This window comes from Aegilops tauschii, chromosome 6, assembly GCF_002575655.3.
Source record: "Aegilops tauschii subsp. strangulata cultivar AL8/78 chromosome 6, Aet v6.0, whole genome shotgun sequence".
Taxonomy (NCBI): Eukaryota; Viridiplantae; Streptophyta; class Magnoliopsida; order Poales; family Poaceae; genus Aegilops; species Aegilops tauschii.
Window position 1 is genome coordinate 39316296 of NC_053040.3, and position 25614 is coordinate 39341909.

The 25614-nt window shown below is 45.4% G+C and overlaps 4 protein-coding genes and 1 pseudogene across 16 annotated transcripts; 1 reads left to right on the forward strand and 4 right to left on the reverse strand.

Moving 5' to 3' along the window:
• Positions 1 to 170: 170 nt before the first annotated feature.
• On the reverse strand, positions 171 to 22092 carry LOC109731911 (uncharacterized). 13 transcript variants are annotated; one of them, XM_073500949.1, is made up of 7 exons: positions 20737 to 22092; positions 19613 to 19928; positions 18754 to 19058; positions 17893 to 18060; positions 10279 to 10404; positions 8684 to 8904; positions 171 to 955 (listed from the first exon to the last, which is right to left on the reverse strand). In XM_073500949.1, exon 1 carries the CDS (start codon positions 21960 to 21962, stop codon positions 20790 to 20792), a length of 1173 nt encoding a protein of 390 aa, XP_073357050.1. In that variant the 5' UTR covers positions 21963 to 22092; the 3' UTR covers positions 171 to 955; positions 8684 to 8904; positions 10279 to 10404; positions 17893 to 18060; positions 18754 to 19058; positions 19613 to 19928; positions 20737 to 20789. The 13 variants fall into 13 exon arrangements, with proteins under 13 accessions (XP_073357050.1, XP_020146684.3, XP_073357055.1 ...); XM_020291095.4 differs by having other exon boundaries at positions 8684 to 8917; XM_073500955.1 differs by lacking the exon at positions 10279 to 10404 and adding an exon at positions 1115 to 1322 and having other exon boundaries at positions 341 to 955; positions 8684 to 8917.
• LOC109732021 (uncharacterized) lies at positions 2011 to 3089 on the reverse strand. Its single transcript, XM_040391824.3, has one exon. The coding sequence runs from the start codon at positions 2864 to 2866 to the stop codon at positions 2168 to 2170; it is 699 nt and encodes a 232-aa protein (XP_040247758.1). The 5' UTR covers positions 2867 to 3089; the 3' UTR covers positions 2011 to 2167.
• LOC109732013 (uncharacterized) lies at positions 4259 to 4963 on the reverse strand. The gene has a single exon (XM_020291204.4). It carries the CDS (start codon positions 4961 to 4963, stop codon positions 4259 to 4261), a length of 705 nt encoding a protein of 234 aa, XP_020146793.1.
• Positions 6096 to 7015, reverse strand: LOC141020528 (uncharacterized). The gene has a single exon (XM_073500960.1). The coding sequence runs from the start codon at positions 7013 to 7015 to the stop codon at positions 6314 to 6316; it is 702 nt and encodes a 233-aa protein (XP_073357061.1). The 3' UTR covers positions 6096 to 6313.
• Positions 15342 to 17242, forward strand: LOC109732050 (probable kinase CHARK; annotated as a pseudogene).
• Positions 22093 to 25614: the final 3522 nt, after the last annotated feature.

Sequence of the window (25614 nt, forward strand, 5' to 3'; positions counted from 1 at the left end):
AACTCATCTGCACGAGCGTGTAGTTTGGTTTCAGATCAAGATAATGAGATCGGTGAGTGTAGTGAAACGACGAGAGATAAGGAGCTGGTTGCTGATTGCTGATGAAAGGAACAGCTGGCTTAGCTTTGGATGTTCTAGGGACATGTTTATCTGGTGGCATCTGCTTGATATGCAAATTTTAGTTGCTTCTGCAACTGGTATTCTATTAATTATAGGGAGCAATACCCCAGTATATTATTACAAGGAGCTTGTGTTTGAGGCACATTTCATGTGAATTGCATAACAACCTCATAGTTAAAAAAAAGCATAACAACCTCATGCCTTCGGGTTAGCGGGCTAGTGTGTCTGAACTATGTATGTAAACCAACGAACTGAACAGCATCAGAGTTGAGTAATTTTTCCATTTTATACATAGATCCTGCAAACGCCGGATGCCAACCACAGGGTATTGGATCTGAGTATGTACCTTTATCTATAAGCTATGAGTATTCAGCAGAAAAACTCTGTTCTGGATCAATTTCTTGAACAGAACGTCAACTCCGCTCCCCGGATCAACAATGTCCGACACAAGTGCCCGCAATTGCTACTCTTCAGCTACGGAATGCGTTGAGAAAAGTGAACACCCGCCAATGTTTGGGACGACAAGTTACTTTGACAAGAGCCAGAGTGTAGATTTGAAGCAACAAGACTGTAATTTTCTTTGCTGTTGCAAGTAGCCTGATCACCCTTCGGTCCTCAGTAACAGGTGTAACCGTCTTCCCGATCTACCTGAAATGTTTATGTGCTTTCTTTGTTGATTGGGTGTACCGTGTATGACTGAATATTGACCTGAAAGCTTCAGTGTCTCCTCTTTTCAGAACCAAGTGCAGCTCTTGGATGGTGTCTACCCCAGTACGCACATTTTGCTACCCTCATATATAGCTCAGAAGTAGAAGCACTTGCACATCTTTGCTACCTACAGACAACCAGAATCCTGTCAGTCGAAGTCCCGAGAGTTTGTCACCCATCTTCAAGGCAAGCTTATGCTGCTCTACTGTTATCTTATCGTTTCATACATCAATGAATGAGTATATGGGGCTGTCGAAAGTGTCTTAATCATTGGAGACAAACTCACACACGAGGAACAGTTTTCGTGTTGGGTTCAGATAGCTTGATCATGCATGTGCATCAGTGTTACATGATGACTAGTCTTCTTCATGCTTTGCCGCTGGCATGCTACAGCCGCGTCTTAATCGTTAGTGGTAAACTCATCTGCACCTCCAGGGTGGTTGGTGCTTGCTGGTGTAAAGAGTCATTGACTTCATCCTATCCCTGCTCTCTTGCTGGTGCAAGGACTCAATGGACAAAAGCTTTGATCAGGCAAAATATTTCATATTACAGGAGATATTTTTTGGTGTTAATGTGTTAACATTAAGACATGCCATCTCAGAAACCTATAACGATCAATCCAATATTTATCTCCCATTAAACACCAAATAAATTTATGCTGAATATACCATCATACTATTTTTTTTGCATTTGCGAATGTGGATTATCGTTCGTTATTAAGAACATTTAGATTCAATTTTTCCACTTGACCTACCCATCATAACTAGTTTTATTATTTTATCAGAAATGCAAGCTTTATCATCAGAATAAATGTGTAGATATATGCCTAAATATTAATTGGGCATATGAAGGCAGCATTTGCAACTATGAAGTGAATCTGACTAGTTGATTTATGTGCAAGTACAACCATCAACCATGTGGCTTCGAGCTGGCGTGTCCCATGCATATAGGTGAGATCCAAAAAATAAGGTTAATCATGAATCATATGGTAGGTGTAATGCAGCCCATAACCAAATAGTTTTATGCTAGGTCTAACATCATTGTTGTTTTCATTTACCACGAACATGTAACCTGTAACACAAACCTAATTAACAGACCCTAACAAATACATGATGGATATACATCATACAGATTTCTTTGTCATGCATATATTCACCACAAAGCCCCAGGAGATTATTATCAGTATCGTAAAATCTGAGATGGATCAAAGCTTTGGTCTTTGTTTCTATAATTTCTGTACATTTGCACTGTATACTATACACATGGAATACTATATCAAGATTGGCTCATCCTCAAAAAGGCGGATGCCAATCACAGGGCATAGAGTGATGTGGAGTATTTATGAGCTAAGAATGTTTAATAGAGAAACTCTGTTCTGGACTAATTTCCTGAACAGAGTTCCTGCTCCATTCTGAAGATCTCCAATGCTGCACTCTAACTCCTGCAATTGCTCCTCGCAAACAACGGCCTTCTTCTTGTAAAATGCCTTGCAGACAAGAGACTGCTTCGGCATTTCAATTTGCTTCGACAAGAGATGGAGTGTGGACTCCAGCAGAGAGATGCAGATCTCTCTTGCGTTGGTCAATAGCATGACCATCTTGTTGGATGCAGCCTTCTTGGCAGTCTTCTTGAAATGTTTCCTGGCCTTCTTCGCCAAGCGAGTAAAAGACTGGATCTTGGCTTGAGCAGCTGCATCATCTCCTTGTCTTAGAGCCACTTGCAGCTCTTGGATGATGACCACCATCTCGGCGAAGATCTCTTGCATGGCGCTGCAGAGATCTAGTAGCTCGAGAGAACCTTCCATTTCTCCATCCAACATGTTCCTCTGCTGGGAGGAGAAAACTTGGTGGCTTGGTAGGCAAATAATCTCTTCAAGACCATCGTAGATGTTTGCAAGACTCTTGAGACCATCGCACATAGTGCTGATGGAATTGGAGGAAGAGATGCTTGCTTCTAGGTTGTGGAGCTCTTGCTCGACTTGGGTCTCATTGACTTGAGGCCTAGAAGGCAAACTTATCGATCTTTGGTGGAAAGCCATATCTGAGCTTGAAGCTTTTCTCTGTATTGTGGTTGAAGAGAGGAGGAGCAGAAAAGAACACTTCTTGGTTTGATGTGTCTACTGCTCTGCTCAGGCCTATTTATACATAAATGTACATGAAGTAGCATTTGATTGGTAGACATGAAGAAGCACGCCATTACATCTCCCAGATGCTGTCTGCTATGCCTTGAGATTTGCCAGACGCATAGAGATCGCAACACTAAAGTCGTCTCGTGTTTAGTACATTGTTTTGTGCTACTATCCAAACAATTGGCAGCAAGAACCAGCACCGCAGTTTCGTCTGATGGTGGATCTTTCTTGCATGCTCAGGCCATTATTTAATGGGTTGCTAACCTAGCATTTAGCTGTGACATACCTGTATTTAATAACGTGTTTTCCTTGGTGGGCACCTTTGCAAATCACAGGTCAAAGCCTCGAGGTCGGAGCTGGCATGTTTAGGCCATGGTAGCCCCTGATTCCGGTAGTGGATCCATGTTAGGGGTTCAGCATATTATCCCCATTTTTTCAGATTGAGGCTTCCAGCCACCAACCGTGTGAGTAGCATGACCATTTCATATCTAACCATTACTGAAATAAGATTTTTGATGTGTGCCCGTGGCCACCCTATTTTTTGCAATTTTTTTGTACAATCTTATTACCTCTTTAGTCATACTACTGATACTCCGGAATCAGCATCTTCTTTCTTTTGGTAAAGTTTGAAATAAGCATGTAAAGCATCGATTGTTGTTTGTGTATTGAGAATCATTTTATTGAAACAAACAAAAGGTTTGTGCACTGGCAATCATTTTATTGAAATAAACAAAGGGTTTGTGCACTGGCAAGTTTAGATCAGGTCTTGCTCGGATTATTGTTAATACGTAGAGCATGCAAAAAGTTGTGGTATTAAAGTAAATGTTTTTGTTATTTTGTCGCCTTCAATGCTTGAATGATATAGATGTCATAGATGTTAAAATTTGAGTGCACTAATTCGGACTCTGTTGTATGAAACAAGAAATATATTCAATTGTAGTGCCAGACTGCACAACCATGTGGTAGTGGTGGAGAATCTGGATAATAAAACTGAATGATTCTGTTAAATACAGGTTGGAGTGATTCTGTTAAATGCAGGTTGGAACCATGTGACTTTGGTTTGGCATGTTCCATACATAAGGAACAAGATCCAATAACCATGGGCATAAAAATAAGCTATACTGGGATCACAAGCACATCTTCAAGGATGATGGATCAAAACTTTGGTTTCTCTTTCTGTTTCTATAGTATCATGTACATTTATACAGTATAGTGTATACATATGGGAAAATTGCATGAAGATCAGCTATTCCTTAAAAGGCGGATGCCAATTGGAGGTCGTCAAGAGTGACTTGGGAGTATCTATGAGCTAAGGACGTTGAGTAGAGAAACTCTGCTCTGGACTAACTTCCTGAACAGATGTCCTGCTCCGATCTCAAGATCTACGATACTGCACTCTAACTCCGACAATTGCTCTTCCTTGCAGGAAACTGACTTCTTTTTGTGAAATGCCTTGGAAACAAGAGACTGTTTAGGCATTTCAATTTGCTTCGACAAGAGACGGAGTGTGGACTCCAGCAGAGAGACAGAGATCTCCCTGGCCTTGGCCAAGAGCATGACCATCCTGCAATCTACAGAAGTCTTCTTCGCGGTCTTCTTGAAATGATTCTTGGCCTTCTTCGCCAAGCGGGTGTAAGACTGGATCTTGGCTTGAGTAGCTGCATCATCCCCTTTCCTTAGAGCCACTTGCAGCTCTTGGATGATGGCCTTCATCTCGGCGAAGATCTCTTGCATGACGCTGCAGAGATCTAGCAGCTCAAGAGAACCTTCCATTTCTCCATCCAACATGTTCCTCTGCTGGGAGGAGAAAACATGGTGGCTTGGTAGGCAAATAATCTCTTCAAGACCATCATAGATGTTTGCAAGACTCCTGAGACCATCGCACATCATGCTGATGGAATTGGAGGAAGAGATGCTTGCTTCTAGGCTGTGAAGCTCTTGCTCGACTTGGGTCTCACTGACGTGAGGCCTAGAAGGCAAACTTATCGATCTTTGGTGGAAAGCCATATCTGAGCTTGAAGCTTTTCTCAGTATATATTGTGGTTGATGAAGAGTTGAAGAAAGGAACACTTATTTGTTTGATGCGTCTACTGCTCTGCTGAGGCCTATTTATACAGAAATGTAGAAGCAGTAGCATTTGATTGGTAGACACGAAGAATCATGCAATTACATCTCCCACATGTTGTCTGCTATGCCTTGAGATTTTTTAAGCACAAACATAGAGATTGGAATCCTAAAGTCGTCTCATGTTTAGTACATTGTTTTATGTGTCTACTGTCCTTGAGATGGGCCATCGCATCATTATGTTCCAGCAATTGGCAACAAGAACCAGCAGTCCAATTTAGTCTGATGGTGGATCTTGGCATAATTGCTTACCAAAGCCATTATTTAATGGATTGCTAACCTAGCATTTTGCTGTGGAATGCCTGTATTTAATCAGGTGTTTTCTTTTGGGGGGGGGGGGGGGGGGGGGGGGCACCCTTGCGAATCACAAGTTAAAGCTTCGCTGATCGGAGCTGGCATGTTTAGGCCAATGGAAACAAGATCCATGTTAGTGGTTCAGCGTGTTACCCCTGTTTTTTTCAGCTTGAGGCTTTCAGCCACCCACCCTTTCATATCTAACGAGAAACGAGCTTTTGTTATGTGCCTGTGTCCACCCTATTTTTTCCGATGTTTTCGTACAACCTTATTACCTCTTGGTCAAACTAACTGATTCTCAAACACTACCATCTCTACTTTTGGTGAAGTTTGAAGTAAGCATATAAAGCATTGGTTGTTCTTTGCGTTTCGAGAATTATTATACGGAGAAGAACAAAGACTTTTCACACTGGCAAGTTTGGATTAGGTCTTGCTCAGATTATTGTTAATTCTGTACAGTAAATGTCTTGTTATTATTTCACCTTAAATGCTTAGATGATATAGATGTCGACGATGTTAAAATTTGAGCACTAATTTGGACTTTGTTTTATGAAACCAGAAATATATTTAATTGCAGTGCCAGACTGCACAGCCATGTGCTGGTGCTGGAGGTGCTGCTGCAGAATCTGGATAATAAAACTGATTGATTCTGCAAACTACAAGTTGGGACCTTGTGACGTTGATCTGGCATGCTTCATGCATAAGGGACAAGATCCACTTACCAAGGTTATCAATATTAAGTATACTGGGATCACAAGCACATCTTCAAGCATGAAATGTTCAAATGGATCAAAACTTTTGTTTCTCTTGCTAGTATCATGTACATTTCTACTGTATCTATGAGCTAAGGACTGTACATAGGGGGGAATTCTATGATGATCAGCTATTCCTTAAAAGGCGGATGCCAATCGAAGGGTGTCAAGAGTGACTTGGGAGTATCTATGAGCTAAGGATGTTGAGTAGAGAAACTCTGCTCTGGACTAATTTCCTGAAAAGATGTCCTGCTCCGATCTCAAGATCTCCAATACTGCACTCTAACCCCAACAGTTGCTCCTTGCAAACAACTGACTTCTTTTTGTGAAATGCCTTGGAAACAAGAGACTGTTTAGGCATTTCAATTTGCTTTGACAAGAGACGGAATGTGGACTCCAGCAGAGAGACAGAGATCTCCCTGGCCTTGGCCAAGAGCATGACCATCCTGCAATCTACAGAAGTCTTCTTCGCGGTCTTGTTGAAATGATTCTTGGCCTTCTTCGTCAAGCGGGTGTAAGATTGGATCCTGGCTTGAGCAGCCGCATCATCCCCTTTCCTTAGAGCCACTTGCAGCTCTTGGATGATGGCCTTCATCTCGGCGAAGATCTCTTGCATGGCACCACAGAGATCTAGCAGTTCGAGAGAACCTTCCATTTCTCCATCCAACACCATCCTCTGATGGTAGGGGCAGACTTGGCTGCTTGGTAGGCAGATGATCTCTTCAACACCATTGTAGATGTCTCCAAGCCTCCTCAGACCCTCGCACATCGTGCCGATGGTCGTGGAGGAAGAGATGCTTGCCTCTAGGCTCAACATCTCTTCTTCAATCTCGGTCTCGGTGGCATGAGGCCTAGAAGGCAAACTTATCGATCTTAGGTGGAAAGCCATGTCTGATCTTGAAGCTTTTCTCTATATTGTGGTTGAGGAGAGGAGGAGCAGAAAAGAAGAGCTTCTAGCTTGATGTTTCTACCGTTCTGCTGACGCCTATTTATACAGAAGGTATGCTTACAGCTGTACTGTAGCATCTGACTGGTAGACATGAAGAACCATGCCATTACATCTCCCAGATGCTGTCTGCTATGCCTTGAGATCTGCCAGAAGCATAGAGATCAGAACACTAAAGTCGTCTCATGTCTGCTACATTTTTTTATTGTGTCTGGTGTCCTCGAGAAGAACCATCACATTGTCATGTTCCACTTATTGGCAGCAATGACAAATTAAGAGGGGCATAATTTAGTGGTGGATCTTGACATAATTGCACGCTGAAGCTATTATCTAGTGGAATGCTGCTGGCTACTGGCATGTTCTTCATTTAATCGGCTATTTCTTCTTTTGATGGATACTCGTGATAACCACGGCCGGTGCCTCATAATTTGGAGCTGGCATTTTCATGTAGCGGAAAACAAGATCCAATGCGCCTTTTATTTTGTTCAACATTGTGTCGCCATCTTTTCAGTTATATCGTATCAAACAATGACATAAACGAGGTTTTGAATTGTGCCCCTGCTCACTGATCTCTTTTCAATGTTTTTCATGCGATGCTAGGTTAGACTAATTGATTCTCAAACATCATTGTGGGTGAAGTTTGCCATCCTAATAGATTGTTTTCCTTTTTCAGGTTATTTCTGTTGCTAGCCAAATTGTTCAGTTCTACGACTGAGAGGTTGAAGCTTTCTGCCAGTATACCATGTCTCGTAATAATTTGTAATGTTGGCACAAACATAGTTACATAATAACTTGTTGAGCTCTGTAATCGTTTTCTTTCCTGCCCGTTTGGGTGTGTGTACTGTGTCTCTTCTACCTTCTCAATGGAATGAAACACAAGGCTTTTGCGTTTTCTCAACCAAAAAAAAAGGGTAGAATATGCTGCATATTTTGAAGTTAGTGTTTTACCCAGTCGGGTCATTTACAATTTAGAGCACACTTTAAAATTCTTCACCAGTAAAGAAATGGAGTAATCTCCAATGGGTTAGTTTGGGGGGGTCGAATTTCTACAACATTACATTGTTTTACAGTCTGTTTAAAGGATGGTCATTCCTTTCTTCTCTTCTCTTCTGTTTAAAGGATGGTCATTCCTTGGCTGGAATGGCGGCGTTTAGAAGATTGGAGTATTTGTTACATTATGTATCTGGCAAATACTCCCAGCAAGAAATCAGGGCATTTGCAATTGCATATTAACTGCAGCCTACGGGTGCGGGAGAAAGCGAATTAGTGCTGTATATGCAGCACATATACTGATAGAATGTAAAATGAAACCAAATAAGTGGAAGATCTCGTACTTGCAAAATCAACATGTTTCTTAGAAAAATAAATGGTGCTATTTCGTAAGTAGAGCGTACTTTTGTTGCACTACAAGCACCCAGAATTGTTTTTAGTCATAAAGAGTGGGTGTGCACTGTTGGGGGCGATGCCGAACCAATCCCAACATGGAAGTATAAAAAAAAACCTATACATAAACATAAGTCTCAAATATCCTTCATGTTGAGCGCCGTGGAGTGTAGCGGGGTTTTCTGAAAGGTGTGCAACTTCTGAAGGAGACAGAACTCAGATTCGTACCTGGTCTGGTCCATGGGTGCCTGGAGGGTGTTACCCGACAGTCAAGTAGTCATGCCAGTGCCAATCCCCCTACTGAAGTTGGCAAGTAGCCATGCTCATGGAGACAGTGACTGAAACGTGGGGCACGGGATTGATTCGTCAAACTTTTGCAGCAGAGGATGTTCCCGTCGTCCTCATCATGCCGATATTTGAACAGAGTGATGATTCGCCAGCCTTGTCACCTGAAGTTTCACCCTGTGAGTGGAAGCGAACCAGGATGGAATCAAGTATTGACAAGGTACAACAGACACAAAAGTGAAGGGTTCAAGCAAAGATGATCCAGAGAATAGCAGTGCACTCTTGGGGATTACCACAAAGCTATAACTAGAAGCTCGGTGAGTTAGTCCATGGGTTTTGATGGGATTTTGTTTATGACTATGTCATAGTGAGCAGACCTACCCTCTGTGGCTCACCGTATGAATGTTTCAAAAGCAAATGTTATCAACATCCAGTCTAGTACCTTCAGCAAAAGCAAAGTATAGGGATTAACAGTCGCTGCTAAGATACATAGGAAGATCTTCCCGTTGTTAGTGTTCGTGGAAAAGAGTCAATTGCCATCCTTTGAAACCAATCTCCTACCATAAAAAAATGCTAATATTTCCACTGTTGAAACCAATTCGACCAAGGTGTAGCTTACATATAGCATGAAGATAAAACTAGGAGTCTGTTGCGTGGAAAACATGAAAACTGTTCCCAGCCAACAAAAACTACTCATAGGACTGTAATTTGAATATCTAGCTTATAAGCATTCTCAGTTTACAGAATGGTACGGTTCCATAGAAAACTACTGGAGGCCATTACCGCCACCGAAATAGTTTCCATTATCCGTTGGATGATTTGATGATATCACATTATCAAGCTCTAAGCTGACAAGCTCTGAATCATGCATAGCAAAAAAAAAAGTTCCAAATCGGTTTTTTTTACAACATATTTCTAGATGCATTTTTTTTACAAAAGGAACGATGAATGGTGCCTAAGTTTCGTCCATGTTATAGTCACTGCTGGTGCTTGCAAATACACCAAAGATTTCAGGCAAGTGCTATGACAGAAATAGCACCAAAAACTACTGTATAGCTATTTTAACAAAAGAAAAAGATAGCTAAATTATTTTGATTTCTACATGTATACTTGTTAAAAAACATCATAGCTAACCGGGGCAGTTTTTTTTGCTTCCGTTTTTCTGTTCTCAGCCGTGTCAGGTGGAAACAAATATACAGATAGGAACTTTCAGAGATTCCTTGGGCGACAACAGGCAGGAAAAGTACTCTTCCAATGCCTACGAAACCTACACTGCTGCATGACAGGCTCCTCAACACAGGCCAAATATAGAGTTCTTATACTGTTCAATCCTCTGTTCTACACATACATTCTATCATATTCCTACATTTTGCACATTTTTCCTATCTTGTGAACCAACGGAGCCCTAAAGGTGGGAACTACGCAAACCCGCCCGTCAACGTCAATGGCATCACAACCACCCCGAGGAAACTTCAGTCAAGATTGGAGGGCAACCAAATTTGCATAAAATAATTGAAGGCCAAGGTCCTGTTAATTACCTGATATTACATAAAGTTCATATCAGGAACATGCGGCTACTAAAGCAGTCCACAAGAAATAGCAGCTGGTGCTCGTGTGCCCGGCCCACTGCCCACAGACTTGCACCCTGGTTTCCATCTTTCAGACTATCATATAGCAAAGTTAGCAACTGGAACTGGTACAATTAAGTGGAGGCTCAGAATAGAACAACTTGGAAAGCTAGCACAAGGATGGCAGTAGTGCATGAATGCCTTCACTAACAGGCAGGAAGATTCTTGCCACCTACTTAAATTCAGACATGACTCGGATGAGATACATGTACCCACGTGATTAATCTAAAGGTAATTTAGTCGTGTATTATATTTCAGTCTGTCTAGCTAACCGGAGCAGAATTTTCTACAATAGCTTGCCACAGAACTAGTTAAGGGTTTCAACGGTGCAAATATTCTCAAAAATCCTGAAAAAAAACACTGAAACATCACATCTATAATATAACAAGATCCAATGGAGGGATTATAAAAATACGACTGTATGTGTCCTGGACAAAAAAACAAATAGTTTAGTATATATTTATGTCACAGTGAGCTGAAATGCTTGTTATTTTTGCAGAGGACACATAAATGCATATTTCCACAATCCCTCTGTTGGATCATCTTATTACATTAGAGAGATGCTCCCATATTTATTTCATATTTTTTGATAACTTTTAAACCGTTAAAAGTTTAGTGAGCCTAAACAAGTTATGTGGCAAGCTATGGTAGACACAGTTTTACCTATATATATATATATCACAACACCCCAGCGCTAGCTAGACAGACAGAGCCATGTTTCCTGCAAGCAATGGAGCGCCCCAGTAGCAGCTTCTTCTCATCATCATCCTCTACGCCGGCTGCTTCCTCCTCCTCGCTGCTCGATGCTCCTTGACATGTCGCCGCCGCAACGCCGCCACCCATCTCCTTTAGCTTCAACTTCGCCAACTCATCCTCATGCGACACAAAATACCTCAATTTCTCGCGTGACGCGGCCGTGAACGGCAGCTTGGTCAACCTTGCAGGCAACTCCTTGCAGCAGTGACTACCGGCGACCGCGACTTAATGTCGTACGGGCCCCCGTTGCCGTTGTATGACAACACCACCCATGAGGTGGTGAGCTCATGCATGGATGGCTTCACAGGCATACCCAGACCGGATGACTTCACGGGCATCTTCTTCAAGAAATGCTGGGACACCATCAAAGATGCATTACGAGGGTCATGCACATCTTTGAGTCCCTACATTCGGCAAATTTCCATTGGCTCAACTCCGCAAATGTGGTGCTTTTGCCCAAAGAGGGTGCGGAGGGCATCTCCAACGACAAAACTATTAGTCTCATCCATGCTATCGATATTATTGCGAAGGTGCTATCCATCAGCATTGGCCCCCGCATGGATGCCCTGGTCTCCAACGCGCAAAGTGCATTCATCAAGAGGGGAAGGATTCACGATAACTTTATGTACGTCCGAACTTTGCCCACCGGTTGCACAAGTGCAGGACCCCCACCCTACTCTTCAAGCTTGACATTCGCAAGGCCTCTTATTCGGTTAAGTGAGAGTACATCCTTGATCTTCTACAAAGGAAAGGCTTCCCGACCAAGGTTCGGAATTGGATCATCGTGCTTTTCTGCACATCGCCACTCGAATATGGAGGCTTTAAGGTGCTCAAACACCGACCAAATCACTAGGGCCTTGAGGTTGCGTTGGTCATGGTTAGAATGGAAGGAGTCGGGGAACTTGCGGGTTGGTATGGGAAACCCTTATGATGAGGATGACCTTGATTTCTTCTATGCCTCCACTACCATCACAGTGGAGAATGGCACAAAAACACCGTTCTGGGACTCACCATGGCACCTTGGACGAAAACCAAAAGAGATTGACCCTCTCATTTTCAAGGCATCAACGAGAAAAGATTGGAAGTTATGTGAGGCCCTCAAGGAGAATGCTTGGATTTAAAAGATTGAACCATCCACAATTGTTTCCGTTGACCACATAAGGGAGTTCTTCACAATTTGGATGCTTGTGCATGACTTCCATCTTGATGAGCATACCAAGGACGACATCGTGTGGAAACACTCGACAGATGGGCTCTACTCAGCGGCTTCCACCTACAAGGCGTAATTCTTTGGTATGACCCTCTCCCCTATGGAACAAATGGTTTGGAAAGTTTGGGCTCCGCTAAAAGTCAAGTTCTTCGCTTGGTTAGCCATACAAGGCCGAATTTGGACCACCCATAGATTGGCCAAGCAAGGCTGGCCAAACTGTGGCCTTTGTCCTCTTTGCAAGAGGGAGCGTGAAGCTAGAGCACATCTCTTCTTCAAGTGACGTTTTACAATTTAGCTATGGAACTTGGTCATCGAGAAGCTTGGTCTCGACCACATGTACACTTCTACTTGGCACTTGGAGGATTCCATCAAGTCTTGGTGGGCTAATAGGACCGAGTTGAACATCCCAGCTAGATGGCCATGAATTCTCTCACCATGCTTGTATCTTGGACAATTTGGAAGACAAACTCCCGCGTCTTCTGTAACAAGAGTGCACCGCCGGTGATCTTGCTAAACACCATTTTAGCCGAAGCCAATCTTTGGAGCACCCCGGGTGCTAAGAAGCTAGGCACTTATAGCGCGAGAGTAATCACCATGTGTTGTATGAGAGTCGGTTGTAAAACAAACTAACTCTATTCTCTCCTTAATTAATAGATGAGGCAAATCTTATGTCTCCGTTTCAAAAAAGCTCATGCATGGATACCCCAAAGGGGATGCCATGGCCTTCTTCCTCATCGGCTAGCCATCGGCGCTAACGCCAGACTCGGCCGGTGATGCCTTCGGCCTCACAAACAAGACAGAGAGCATCACCTACGACCCGTACCAATTCGTCGCCATGGAGTTTGACACGTACAACAACACCTTCGATCCCAAGGAAACCTTGGACAACATCGGCATTGACCTCAGCTCCTTCAGACACTCGGTTAACACGACAAGCCTACCCAGCTTCAGCCTGGATGGGACCATGACGGCATCCATCAATTTTAACGTCACCCGGATGCTGGTTGGTAGACTGCACTTCGATGGCTAAAATAGCCTAGACGTGACCGGCAACAAAAACAGCTCACGCCCTGGCGGCAACAACTGCAGTCAGAACGCATCATCATCCTCCACTGGCAGACCACTCTGCCAACTATGCATGAAGACAGACCATGAGGTAACTGAGTGTTGGCACCGTTTTTATGAAAATTATCTTCTTGGCGAACGCCATGTGGCTACTGCTCTCCGGGAACAAGGAGAAAGAAACATGGTGTCGTATGCTAACTCTGGGCTTGAGAAGCTTGCCATCTGCGAGAAGTATTTCGGCAACAACCAAGTACACACCGCCGCAAGTGGTGGACGTATGAACATCCATGACATTGGTCAAGCCTCAATTAGTTCCCCAATTGATGTTCCATTAAAAGATGTTCTCCACGTTCCACAAGCCAATAAGAATCTTGCTTCTATGTCTTGCTTAACAACCCATAACAATGTATTCTTTGAAACTCATACTAAATATTATTTTTATAAAGGATCAGGCAACAGGAAACTCCTCCATCGCAGTAGATGCATCGAAGGACCTTACCCCCATCACATCAGGAGCATTTAGTCATCAAAAGCGTCGTCGTCAAGCCCTCCTTGGCAAGATGGCATCAAAGAGTAGGACATCTATCATCAATCATAGTTGAGCAAGTAGTCAATCAAGGCAATCTTCCATTTTCAGATAGTGAAAATAAAGAGTCTGTTTGTGATGCTTGTCAGTGTGCCAAGAGTCACCAATTCTTTAATGCCATCTTACCAAGGAGGGCTTGACGACGCAGTAGGCTTGAAGACAACGCTTTCGACTAAATGCTCCTCATGTGATGGGGTAAAGTCCTTCGATGCATCTACCGCGATCGAGTTCCCTTGTTGCCCGATCCTTTAAAAGAAAATATTTAGGATGAGTTTCAAAGAATACATTGTTATCGACTGATAAGCGAGACATAGAAGCAAGATTTTTGTTGGCTTGTGGAACGTGGAGAACATCTTTTAATGGAAGATCACGTTTAGAAATAGGGCATTAATTGAGGCTTGACCAATGTGATGAATGTTCATACCTCCACCGCTTGCGGCGGTGTGTACTTGGTTGTTGCTAGAATACTTCTCGCGGATGGCAAGCTTCTCAAGCTCACCTGTGATGTGGTCGGTCACCCCGGAGTCAACATACCACATCGTGTTTCCTTGTTCCTAGAGAAAAGCGGCTACATGGGGTTCGTCGGGAAAATAATTTTCATCAAACGGTGCCAACACTCAGTTACCTCATGGCTTGGCTTCTTGCATAGTTGGCAACGTGGTCTACCGGTGCAGGAGGATGATGTGTTCCTGATTCTAGCCGGGCGTGTGTTGTTGCCACGCCCATGCACGCCGCTATTACAGCCATGTCCTTGGTGACCACGGCCTGGGCTGCCACTGCCACGGCCACGAGCCGCGGCGTTGGCAGAAGACTGTTGTACGTGCGTCCCTTGGGAAAGGTTGAGTTGTGCCTCAAAGCTCTATAAAGCTCCAGGGGCGTGACAAGCTCGACGCGGGCGAGGGCTGAGACCACAGAGTTGTACTCAAGGTCCAGACATGAGCGGACATAGGAGATGATCTCCTAGTTGGAGAGGGGCGCACCAGCGAGAGTGATCTCATCAGAGAGCACCTTGATTTGGGTGAGGTACTCCGTCATGCTAGAGTTACCCTTCTGAAGGTTGACAAGCGCGATCCTGGTGTTCACGGACTGGGCTAGCGTCTGGGCAGCGAACGTGGCATGGATGGCGCTCCACACCTCGGCCTAAGTCTGCAACGTGACGACCTATGCAAGCACTTCACGGGACAGAGAACCCATTAGATAGCCTTGTACATGTTGCTGCTGAGCGTACCAGATCGCGCGCGCATAGTTGACGACCTGCTCTTCCTTCCCGTCGGTGGTGACGGTGATGGTAACGACGCTCGGCTTGTTGCGTTGAGGAAGTGGTCCATCTGTGCGCCCTTAATATGGGGCAGCACGATGGCCTTCCATAAGAGGAAGTTTGTCCTCGTGAACTTCTCTTACGGTGGTGGACCGAGGGACACGGCGTTGGTGCTGGAGAAGAGAGCAAAGGTGGCAGATGAAGGTTGGGAGGTCAGGGCACTCATGGTGCTGGTGAACGCGAAGGCGGTGGTGCCGGTCATGATTTTTCTCAAGAGCTTGGCTAGATGTGATTTATGATCTTATGAGGAAGCAGCTCTGGTACCATGTAAATATTATGGGAAGCATATCTCCTGCCGTAGCAGGCCGCGGGTATTTATAGACTGAGGCGATCAGCCAGCCATGGCATACAAGTTGAGGACGATCGCTAGGATGCGTCCAGATACATGGGAGATCGAGAGGAGATCAAAACTGTTTAATTGAATTCTATCTCTACTCTATCTATCTGTCTAACAAGCTCGCAGTTGCCCCACCTGAAAACGTTACTCCCACCAGATGTGGCAGTAGGGTTCTCTGCAGCCACTAGCATAGGTGTGGAGCTCCATGAGATATTGTCATGGTCCTTCAACTTCACGCTTGCTCCCAAAGAACAACTACCAATATCGATATGTATGTGCTCATCTTGAGTAGAGCAGTAACTTTTGACAACCTTGCACAAAGATTTAGGAGGTTATTTCAAATTCCAAGTGTGTGTTATCCGCTACGGGTCTAACTACAGCAGCGATTGCTGGAGGAGCTTCCGTGTTCCTGCTCGGATTCGTTCATTCTATGATGGTTTATGTGGAGACGAAGGCGTAATTCCCTCATGGTTTCGAGGGCTAGCCCTAAGCAATTCCGGTACCGGGACTTGGCTCGCCCAACAAACAACTTCTCCATGGAGAGGAAGCTCGGAGAGGGGCGGCTTTGCCGCGGTGTACTGGGAAACAGGCCTCAAGGTCGATCATTATGGAGGATAGTAGCAAGTTGCTGTCAAGGAGCTCTTGAAGGGGTCCAGGCTAGGAGGAGCCAAGGACTTCCTCACAGAAGTCAACACCATTAGCAACACCAAGCACAAGAATCTGGTCAGGTTGCAAGGCTGGTGTGGCAGAAGCAGATGGCACTTGATGTGCTGGTGATGCAGCCTGAAGCAGCTGGATGATCATAGGCTCTTCCTTGTCTACAAACTGATGCCTTAGGGTGATCTCGAACATCACCTACATGACAAGGACACGGCAGTTCTGCGATGGCCAACCAGGTACAAAATAGTGAAGCGGATAGGATCGACTCTTGTCTACCTCCACCACGAGTGTGTCGTACATCCTACATAGAGATATCAAGCCAGGCAACATACACTCCTGGATGATGATCACAATGCCAAGCTCGCCGACTTCGGGCTACCAAGGATTGGCAACAAAAACAACTCCTCACTGGTGACTACCACGTAGGGACCGATGCGTACATGGATCCCAAGTTAAAAATATAAGGTGATGTCAAGTTCAACAGGAGCACCGATGTCTATAGCTTCGGGCTCATTCTACTGGAGATCGCGTGCGGGTGCGCAACTCCAAGAAGGAAGTATGGGATCTCTATAAAAGAAGCGGTCCCATGCTCGATGAGAGTTTGGGAGGCAACTTCCATGGGGAGCATATGAAGATGGTGGAGGCCGCTGCTGATGAGAGGTTGGGAGGCGACTTTGATATGGAGTAGATGCAGCGTGTACTTGTCATGGGCCTTTGGTGTTCCCTCCCCAACGGTGCAGAGCGACCTTCCATGCTGGAAGCAATGCAACTACTGGAAAAAGACGGGCTGCCTCACCTTAAATCCTCGGCCACCACCACTTGTATTTAGTCTGATCATTATTAGCCAACATTTGAAATAATGCTATTGGGCAAACGCCCACTGGGGGAGTTCCCAGCGAAAGCACCCACAAGCCACATGCCTTAGATCCTGATCGAGCGATGACAATTTTTCTGGAAAAAAATGGCTTCAAAAGTAAACCTGTCAGGCACCCCCCCCCCCCCCCTCCTCTTCAACTAAAGTTGCTGCCCCCCTAGCACTAAATCTATCAGGCAAAACGTTCGCTTTTGCCATCTTTCCTGACGTATGTTTGTGAGCTAACGAGGTCCAATATAAATACCACTGCAAAATAGGGGTTAATTCCATAGGAAATTTTTCAGGGCAATTTCGTCAGTTGCCTTTCAGCATCTGCTCACATGAGAGAATCCTTGGCCCTCCTCGGGCAACACAAAGAACCAGGACCTTGTAACTAGGTGGAAAGAATTGGGATGGAATCAAGTCTTGACAAGGTACAACAACACAAAGATGAAGGATTCAAATAAAGATGGTCCAGAGAATAGCACTGCAATCTAGGGATTAACATAAGGCCAAAATTAGGAGAAGCTCGGTGAGATAACCCATGGATTTTGAAGGAATCGTTTTATTAAAAAATATCATGAGTGGGCAGAACCGTCCTTCTCTACAGCCTATATGGCTGACAGTATGCATAAGTATCAATATGTATAGACTATAGAGTGCATAGTCCTACTTTACACAGACATACAGCGCAGTTTTACGTATCATTGTTACCAAGAAGAGAGGGGGAAGGGGGTACCTTAGCCAAATGCAGGTGTATGTGTATATCTCCTCTGAGATGCGATCACAGATTGCCATTAAGTTCACTGCCTTCAGATCGAAGATCCTGTCATTTCTTTCTCTCCAAACATGCTGCTAGATCATCATGACAATGGAGGAGAAATCTGCCAGGCGATGTGCAATCATGCTGTGCAGGTTTATTGGAAGACACGTAAAATTGCTTAAATATTTAGGTGGGTTGCAAATATTTAGTGTCAGGTAAGTAGCCCCTACAGTTTTCAGTCTACACACAAAAAATAATAATTCAACCATGGCATTGGCAAACACACATACAAAAGCACAGAGATATCATTAGCTCCGAAGGAAAAATACTTATAGAAGGGTACATATACTATGCATTGATCATGTTAATACACAAAGGATAACAGTAAGTAAAAATATACTTATAGAGCCTGTCTGAGTAGTATGTGCATATGGCAGCTATGATACTTGAAGCAAAATAGTAGTAACAGAAACTATTTACAGGGCCATGCACAACATGACTATGGATAGCATGAAGATAGAAGTAGGGCTGTGTTACGTGGAAAACATGAACACTATCCATAGGGCCATACTTTTGAGTATTTAGCTTAGAAGCATAATCAGATATTTGAATCATATGATGAAATTATTCCCAAGAATCAGATGATTTTTTTTAATGGCATTGTCTTGCTAAGGTTACTTAAACAACTACGGAATGGGCATCAAACCCAATGGAAGCCAAGATATACTGATGTGAAGCTTTTCAGAACTTAACACTGAACATCTAAGGTAGATATCTAATCTATGGATGCAAAGGAAATACAAAAGGCAATTTCAGCACCGGAAGTTTTGGAAATACCAAGTGATGCATTCTTTGGAGAGTTGACGCAGACACATAGCCATTTACCGATGTACATCAAACCCAATGGAAGCCAAGATATATTGTCCAGGGTTTAGATTTTGGCAGTTCATATATTTCATCCTACGCTTCATACCTCACCAAATATCTATGTTACAGATATGAGCAGTCTTAAGCCAATCAAAGACATTATCCTTTCAGCACCTCTTGCTGAGCTTAGGGTTGCAAAATCCAGATCATTTCATACTTGATGTAAGTAAGAATTCCATAGAGCTCCGATTCGCCACTTGCTGGGTCAGGCACAGCTGAACATAAGAAACAATTAAATTTTCATGACAGACTAATAAGAACCGCAAACAATTAGAATTTTGAAAGAGCTTGCAAAAGAGTTCACAACAATAGGCATCTATATCATGGATGCAGAATTTAATAAGAACCGCAAACAATTAGAATTTAAAAAGAGCTCACTGATCAGGCTATTAATCAATAAAACTAATGTGCGTAACTCTAAACTAAATGGCATAAACAGTACTAAGAACTACAGTATGACTATTTTAACACAACAAAATGGATAGGTAAAAATTATCTTGATTTGCACATCTATACTTGTTCAAAAAGCAGCATAGCTCACTGGGGCAGATCCATTTATTGCTTCTATATTTCTGTTGTCAGTTGTGTCAACTGCAAATAAATATACAGCTAGGAAGTTTCACAGGTTCCTTCTGCAGCAAGAGGCACAAAAACACTTCGCCAATGACAAATAAACCTACATTGCATGGTAGGCTCACAAACAAAATGAGCCTATCCTGTTGGTGAGCCTATCCTACATTGCATAAGGTCAAATATAGTTGAAAACCACCTGAAGCAGATTATGTTACTTCAAAATCAGAGTGGCTTCCATTGGCGGCTGATGCTTGACAAACCTAAACTGCAGGATAGGCTCACCAACAAAGTAGCCCAATATTTGTAGTTGAAAACCAGCTGAAGCAGATTATTGTACTTGAAAAGTACAGAGAATAGCTCACTGATACTCTCAATTCACTTGCTGAATGGCCTGATCTCGTACTGTCTTAGCTCCAATACATCTTTCATGCGTTTTAACAGGGGAGAACTTTGACTCATTGATTTCAAAAGAATGACATCTCATGATTTTGAACAGTAGACCAGATACCCATCTTGCATCATTAAACACAATCAAAACGAAGAATTCCATCAGTAGACACATCAATTTGCCACTTATGCTAGGATGGACAACAAGCCTAAGGTGATAGTTTGTACAAAGACTTGCAGCTTAGCTGAAAGCAACAATTTGGTCTGAAATTCGTAACTTGATGAAATTCATTTTGTGAACTGACAGTTTTGCAGTAGATATGATAAGATTAATTCAAGACTAGTAGATAGATATTATAAGACTAATTAATGCCATCTCCACTGATTTAATTCTGAAGATTAAGGGCAGATATAAATGATAAAAAAATCAGTTGTTAATCATACTTTAGAGCCAAATAGGTTAGTTCAATATTTGAACATTCCCAGCAAAAGTATGGTGAACTACAGGATTGAGGAATTTGAAGAATACAAGGAAAGAAATCAGAAAGCAGGCAATAAACATAGACCTGGTAGAAATATATCTTCTAGAAGCATAATTTAAATACTATACACTGAACAATTTTGGCAAAAAAGACGACGAACTGAAAAAGGAAAGATGCTAAACAAAATTCGGCGTGAAAGCATATCACAACAATGCAGGATAGTTCTTTTGCTTTCTGGTTTTCAGGGTCCTGGTTTCAACAGAAAATTGGTTCCACCCAGACATCCATTTCCGTCATCTTAAACAGAAGAGGGAACCATAAATAATTCCTGGACTTCTTATCTTGAGAGATTGCAGGCAATGCTTTCTTCTCTATCAAATGGCATCAACTCGTGGGGCTTAAGGAATCAACAGATATCCAGTTAGGCAAAGAGCAAAGAAACATAATTTACCAGATTACCACGCAGAGTGAAAACTTTTTCGCGCCATATGCAGCTACCAATTCTCATAGCCTGTTCTTGGTCCATGTAAATCTGAAATTAGTCGGCATTTCCCCTCTGCATGCGGCATCATAATCTTCAGCAAGGTTCGGTGCAGCTTCCTTGTGAGGGCATATGAACGTCTCCACAAATACCATCTCGGACACCCTGACAATTGTCCCGTAGGTCCAGTGGCGATCTAGCAATCCATTTGCCTTAAGAAACTTTATAACATAGCACCGTGGCTTGACTCGGCCCTCCAGGCTAAGGCAGAGCATTACCGGGCAATGAGCAAGGTACGCCGGTTCCAACCCCATCTCAGAGATAAGAAACTCCGACTTGCTCTGCAGTGTCTGATTGGATTTGGTCAGCATCAGTGGGGCCTTACGAAGAGCAATGCCCACCTCAGCATCCGACCACCTGAACGTGTTCCTTAAGTACTCCACTTTGGCAGCGAGCTTCTCCTCACTAAGGGATTCAACAGCCTTCAACGCGTGCCTGAACATCCCCGATCGACGGGGCACACCGAGACGTTCCACGCACGCCAGCATCACCTGGACGCGCTCCGGCTTGGCGCTGAGCAGCCATGGCACAGCGAGGCAGAGCTTCGCAATATCGGAAGTGCCTAGCCCGCACTCCCGCAGTAACTCAATATTGGGCTTGACCACCCTCTCTGGATCAGAACTGAGGAAGTACTTGTATTTCTTGAGCCCCCGGAGAAGGCTCTCGGAGGAGCTAAAGAGGGGGAGGTAGTACTCCAGCCCGGAAACGACAGATCTGGAGCGGAAGCTGCGGGGTGCGAGCGAGGCGACGCGCGCGATCTCAGAGCGCGATAGGCCGAGGCCGGTGAGCCCGGCGAGGATGGGAGACAGGGTTCTCTCGACGCCGGCGCAGAGAAACTTCGGGTCGCGGGCCACGAGTGCGGCGACGTCGGCGCTGGATAGGCCGAGGCCGGCGAGGAAGGCGAGCACGGCGTCGGGGTTCGTGGGGGATTTGAGGTGGGAGAGCTTGGTGGAGGCCTTGAGGGCCTGCGCTCGGGTGAGGCCGCAGGTGTCGACGAGGTAGTCCTCGACGGCGAATCGGGGGCCTGGGGAGACGGCGGGCGCGGCGGCGGAGAGGAGGCGGTGTAGATAGGGGACGGGATGGGTGGCGGGCGAAGAGGGGAGATGGGTGAGGATGCAGCTTCGGAGGCGGAGCATGGCGCCGGTGCAGGGGACGTCGCCGGCGGCGATGGGTGTGGGGGTGGGGGGGAGTGGGGACGTTCGCCGCTGGCTGTTGGTGGCTAGGTGCGGAGCTCGTTTTTTTTCTAGGCAATGTGCGGACTGCGGAGCTCGTGGTCTGGCTTGTTCGAAAAGGAGTTATTTACCCAAAACCACCACACTTGGGGCTAGGGTAACCACTTGGTACCACATTGAAGGCAGATCATAAAAAACCACCGAAAATGTGCCTAATGCGTAACGCGGAGCACTGATAGTAGGATAACCTCGCGAAAACAGTCAAACTGACTGGTTGGGCCCACCTGTAAGGCTGACGTGGATTGCCTATGTGGAAATTTTGCTGAGTTGGACCTAGGTCCCACCTGTCATCCATCCATTGTCTTCTTCCTCCCCATCTCTTCAATCGGTCAAGCAGAGGATGGGAGCTCCGGTGGAGAGGTGCTCGCCGGCGGCAGCCTGGAGCGGTGCAGGCCACCACGCTCCCATAACTGAAAAAAGCAGGCCACTCTGGTGATGGAGTGGTGCTCGTCCGCGTCACCCCCTTGGCCAGAAGAGAAATAGTAGGGCAGGCGCGTGGCGGCGGCGCTCCGGTCACTGAACGGCGGCGGCGGTCGGTGTTGGTGGCGTGGAGCTCCGCGGCGGCGTCGGCGCTCAGGAATGGGAGAGAGGAGGCAGGGTCGTGCGGCAGGCAGAGCGCGATGCGAGCGCGGAGCAAGCTCGCACGTCCTGCTGCCGGCGCCGCTCCCGCTTGCTATGTCTCTGCCTCGTCCCTTCATTCCGTGTCGGCGGCGGCGGTCGGTGTTTGCGGCATGGAGCTCCACAGCAGCAGCGGCGCTCGGGAGTGGAAGCGAGGAGGAGGGGCCGTGCGCTGAGCTCGGGCGAGATCCCGCCCCAGCCATGTCCGCGTCCACCGGAGGACGAGCGGCCACGCTTCCACGATGCGGCCCGCGGACGCGAGCTGGTCTCCCGGAGGAGCTCGCCGGCGGCAGCCAGGAGCACATGTCCTCTGTGGTGGCGGCGCCGGTGATGTCCGTGTCCAGTGCTCGCCCACAACCTGTTCGGTCAAATGCCCACAGAGAAAAAGAGAGAGAAATAAAAAAGAAAAGGTGAACAAATAAACACTTTAGTCATTGACAGGTGGGACCTAGGTCCAACTCAGCAAAATTTCCACATAGGCAATCCACGTCAGCTTTACAGGTGGGCCCAACCAGTCAGTTTGACTATTTTCGCGAGGTTATCCGACTATCAGTGCTCCGCGTTACGCATTAGGCACATTTCCAGTGGTTTTTTGTGATCTGCCTTCAATGTGGTACCAAGTGATTACCCTAGCCCCAAGTGCGGTGGTTTTGGGTAAATAACTCTTCGAAAAGAGCAGCACGCATCGTCTTTAAAGCCCAGGAAGGAAATCTATGAGGCCAACTTGAGGCCCAATAGTCGAACACCAAGGCCCAGTATACACCAAAGAAGGCGACGGGGAGCTGATCTCCTTTAAAAAAATAAGGGAAGCGGCTGTGTGTTGGGAGCAATTAATTGAAGGGTAATTCCACTCAAAAAATGAAGGGTAATTTTCCCTCAAGTTTTCTTTTGCGGGGTAAATGGGAGTTTTATTCCATAGAGATAGGGTTACAGTCAAGTGGCAAAAGAGCCTCAATACATGGAGGTCCACGGTGTAGCCATACAACAGTACTACACTCAGTTCGACTATAACCAGCTAAACAATCAGCTACCCTATTTTGTTCACGACTAATTCCTTTTGGGGAGTAAACTCCATTTCAAGCATCAAGAATTTAATCTCAGCAACTAAATGACTAGATGTTGAGCGATCCAAACTATCACCCATGACAGATGTCAATGCCGTTGAGGAATCAGACTGCACAGTGATTGGACCCTCCGATTGTTGCTTTGACAATGCCATGCCTTGCATCAACGCGGAGTAAAATGCATAGAACCTCCACTTTCGTGTCACAACGAGATTCTATTCGCGGGAGAAAAGGAAGGAGGGCCGGCTCGGGCCCAGGGTAGCATGGAAGCTTTTCGTAGGGCTCTGGAAGTTTGTGAGCTGAATGATCTAGGGTATGTTGGTGACCCTTTCACATGGAGGAACAACTGGAGAGATGTGGCTGGTTACACTAGGGAGCGTCTGGATCGGGCGGTCGCAAATATGGGCTGGAGATGCCTTTTCCCACTACACAAAATCATCAATGGTGATCTGCGACGCTTTGATCACCGTCCTATTATTGCGGAGCTGAATGGGCAAACAGCGGGAGGTGTTCAAGGTGGGGGCAGAGGTTCTTTCGTTTTGAGGCGCGTTGGCTGAATGAGGAGGGGTGTGAGCAGGTGGTTATGGAAGCTTGGGAGGCGGCGGTGAATGAAGATCTCTGGTCGGTGGGGGAGGCAATGAAGAGAATTGGAGGTAGCCTAGTTCGATGGGACAGGGAGGTTCTGGGGGAGCCGCGTAACAGAATTAAGAGAGCAAAAAAGGACCTGGAGAAGTGTCGTCGGGGGGTCCTAGATCAACATTAGGTATTACGTGAGCACCTCCTAAGGTATAAGCTCAGTCGGCTGGAGGATAAGTATAACCTTTATTGGCAGCAGCGAGCTCATGTCAACTGGCTCAAGAATGGTGATCGTAATACGGGCTTTTTCCATGCTCATGCCTCTGAAAGGAGAAGGGTGAATACTATCAGGAGTTTGAAGAAGGATGGTGGTGGTGTTGTGGAGAAGGAGGAAGAGCTAGGGCCTTTTATTTAACTATTACAAAAGTTTGTTCATGTCTTCTGCAGGCCCGCTAAACAATGAACTTCTCCAACATGTGCCCAAAACTGTAACCGACAAGATGAATGAGCAGCTTATGAAGCCTTTTAGTGGGGAGGAGATAAAGCAAGCTCTAGACAACATAGGGGATCTTAAGGCCCCTGGCCCAGATGGGATGCCGGCGGTTTTCTATAAAAAGTTCTGGGAGAAGATGGGAGTGAAAATCCAGGAGGAAGTCTTGAGTATTCTGAATGGAGGTGACATGCCGGTGGGTTGGAATGAGACAACTATAGTGCTGATTCCGAAGGTAAAGAATCCTGATCGTCTCACCCAATACCGACCAATAAGCCTCTGCAATGTTCTGTATAAACTCATCTCCAAAGTTTTGGCAAACCGACTGAAGGTCATCCTCCCGGACATCATATCCCCTACCCAATCTGCATTCGTGTCGGGACGCATGATCACGGATAATGTCCTACCACTAGTAGAAAACTGGGCTTTGCTCACAGGGCAATATTCACATTAGTCCCGGTTCAGTCACGAATGGGACTAATGCGAGCATTGGTCCCGGTTCGTGCGGCCAGGGGCCTGCCGGGCCTCGTGGGGGCATTGGTCCCGGTTCGTCCGGCCCCTTTGGTCCCGGTTCGTGGGACAAACCGGGACCAATGGGCCACGCTCCTGGCCCACCACCCTTTAGTCCCGGTTCATACCACAAACCGGGACTAAAGGGCTGGTCCTAGTTGCGGCCAGTGTTTAGTCCCACCTCGCCAACCGAAGGGCGCTCACACAGTTTATAAGCCCGTCCATCTCTGCCTTGTTGAGCTCCTCTCAAAGTGAAAATAGATGCCCTTATACAGGGAATTTGACCTAAATTCACAGT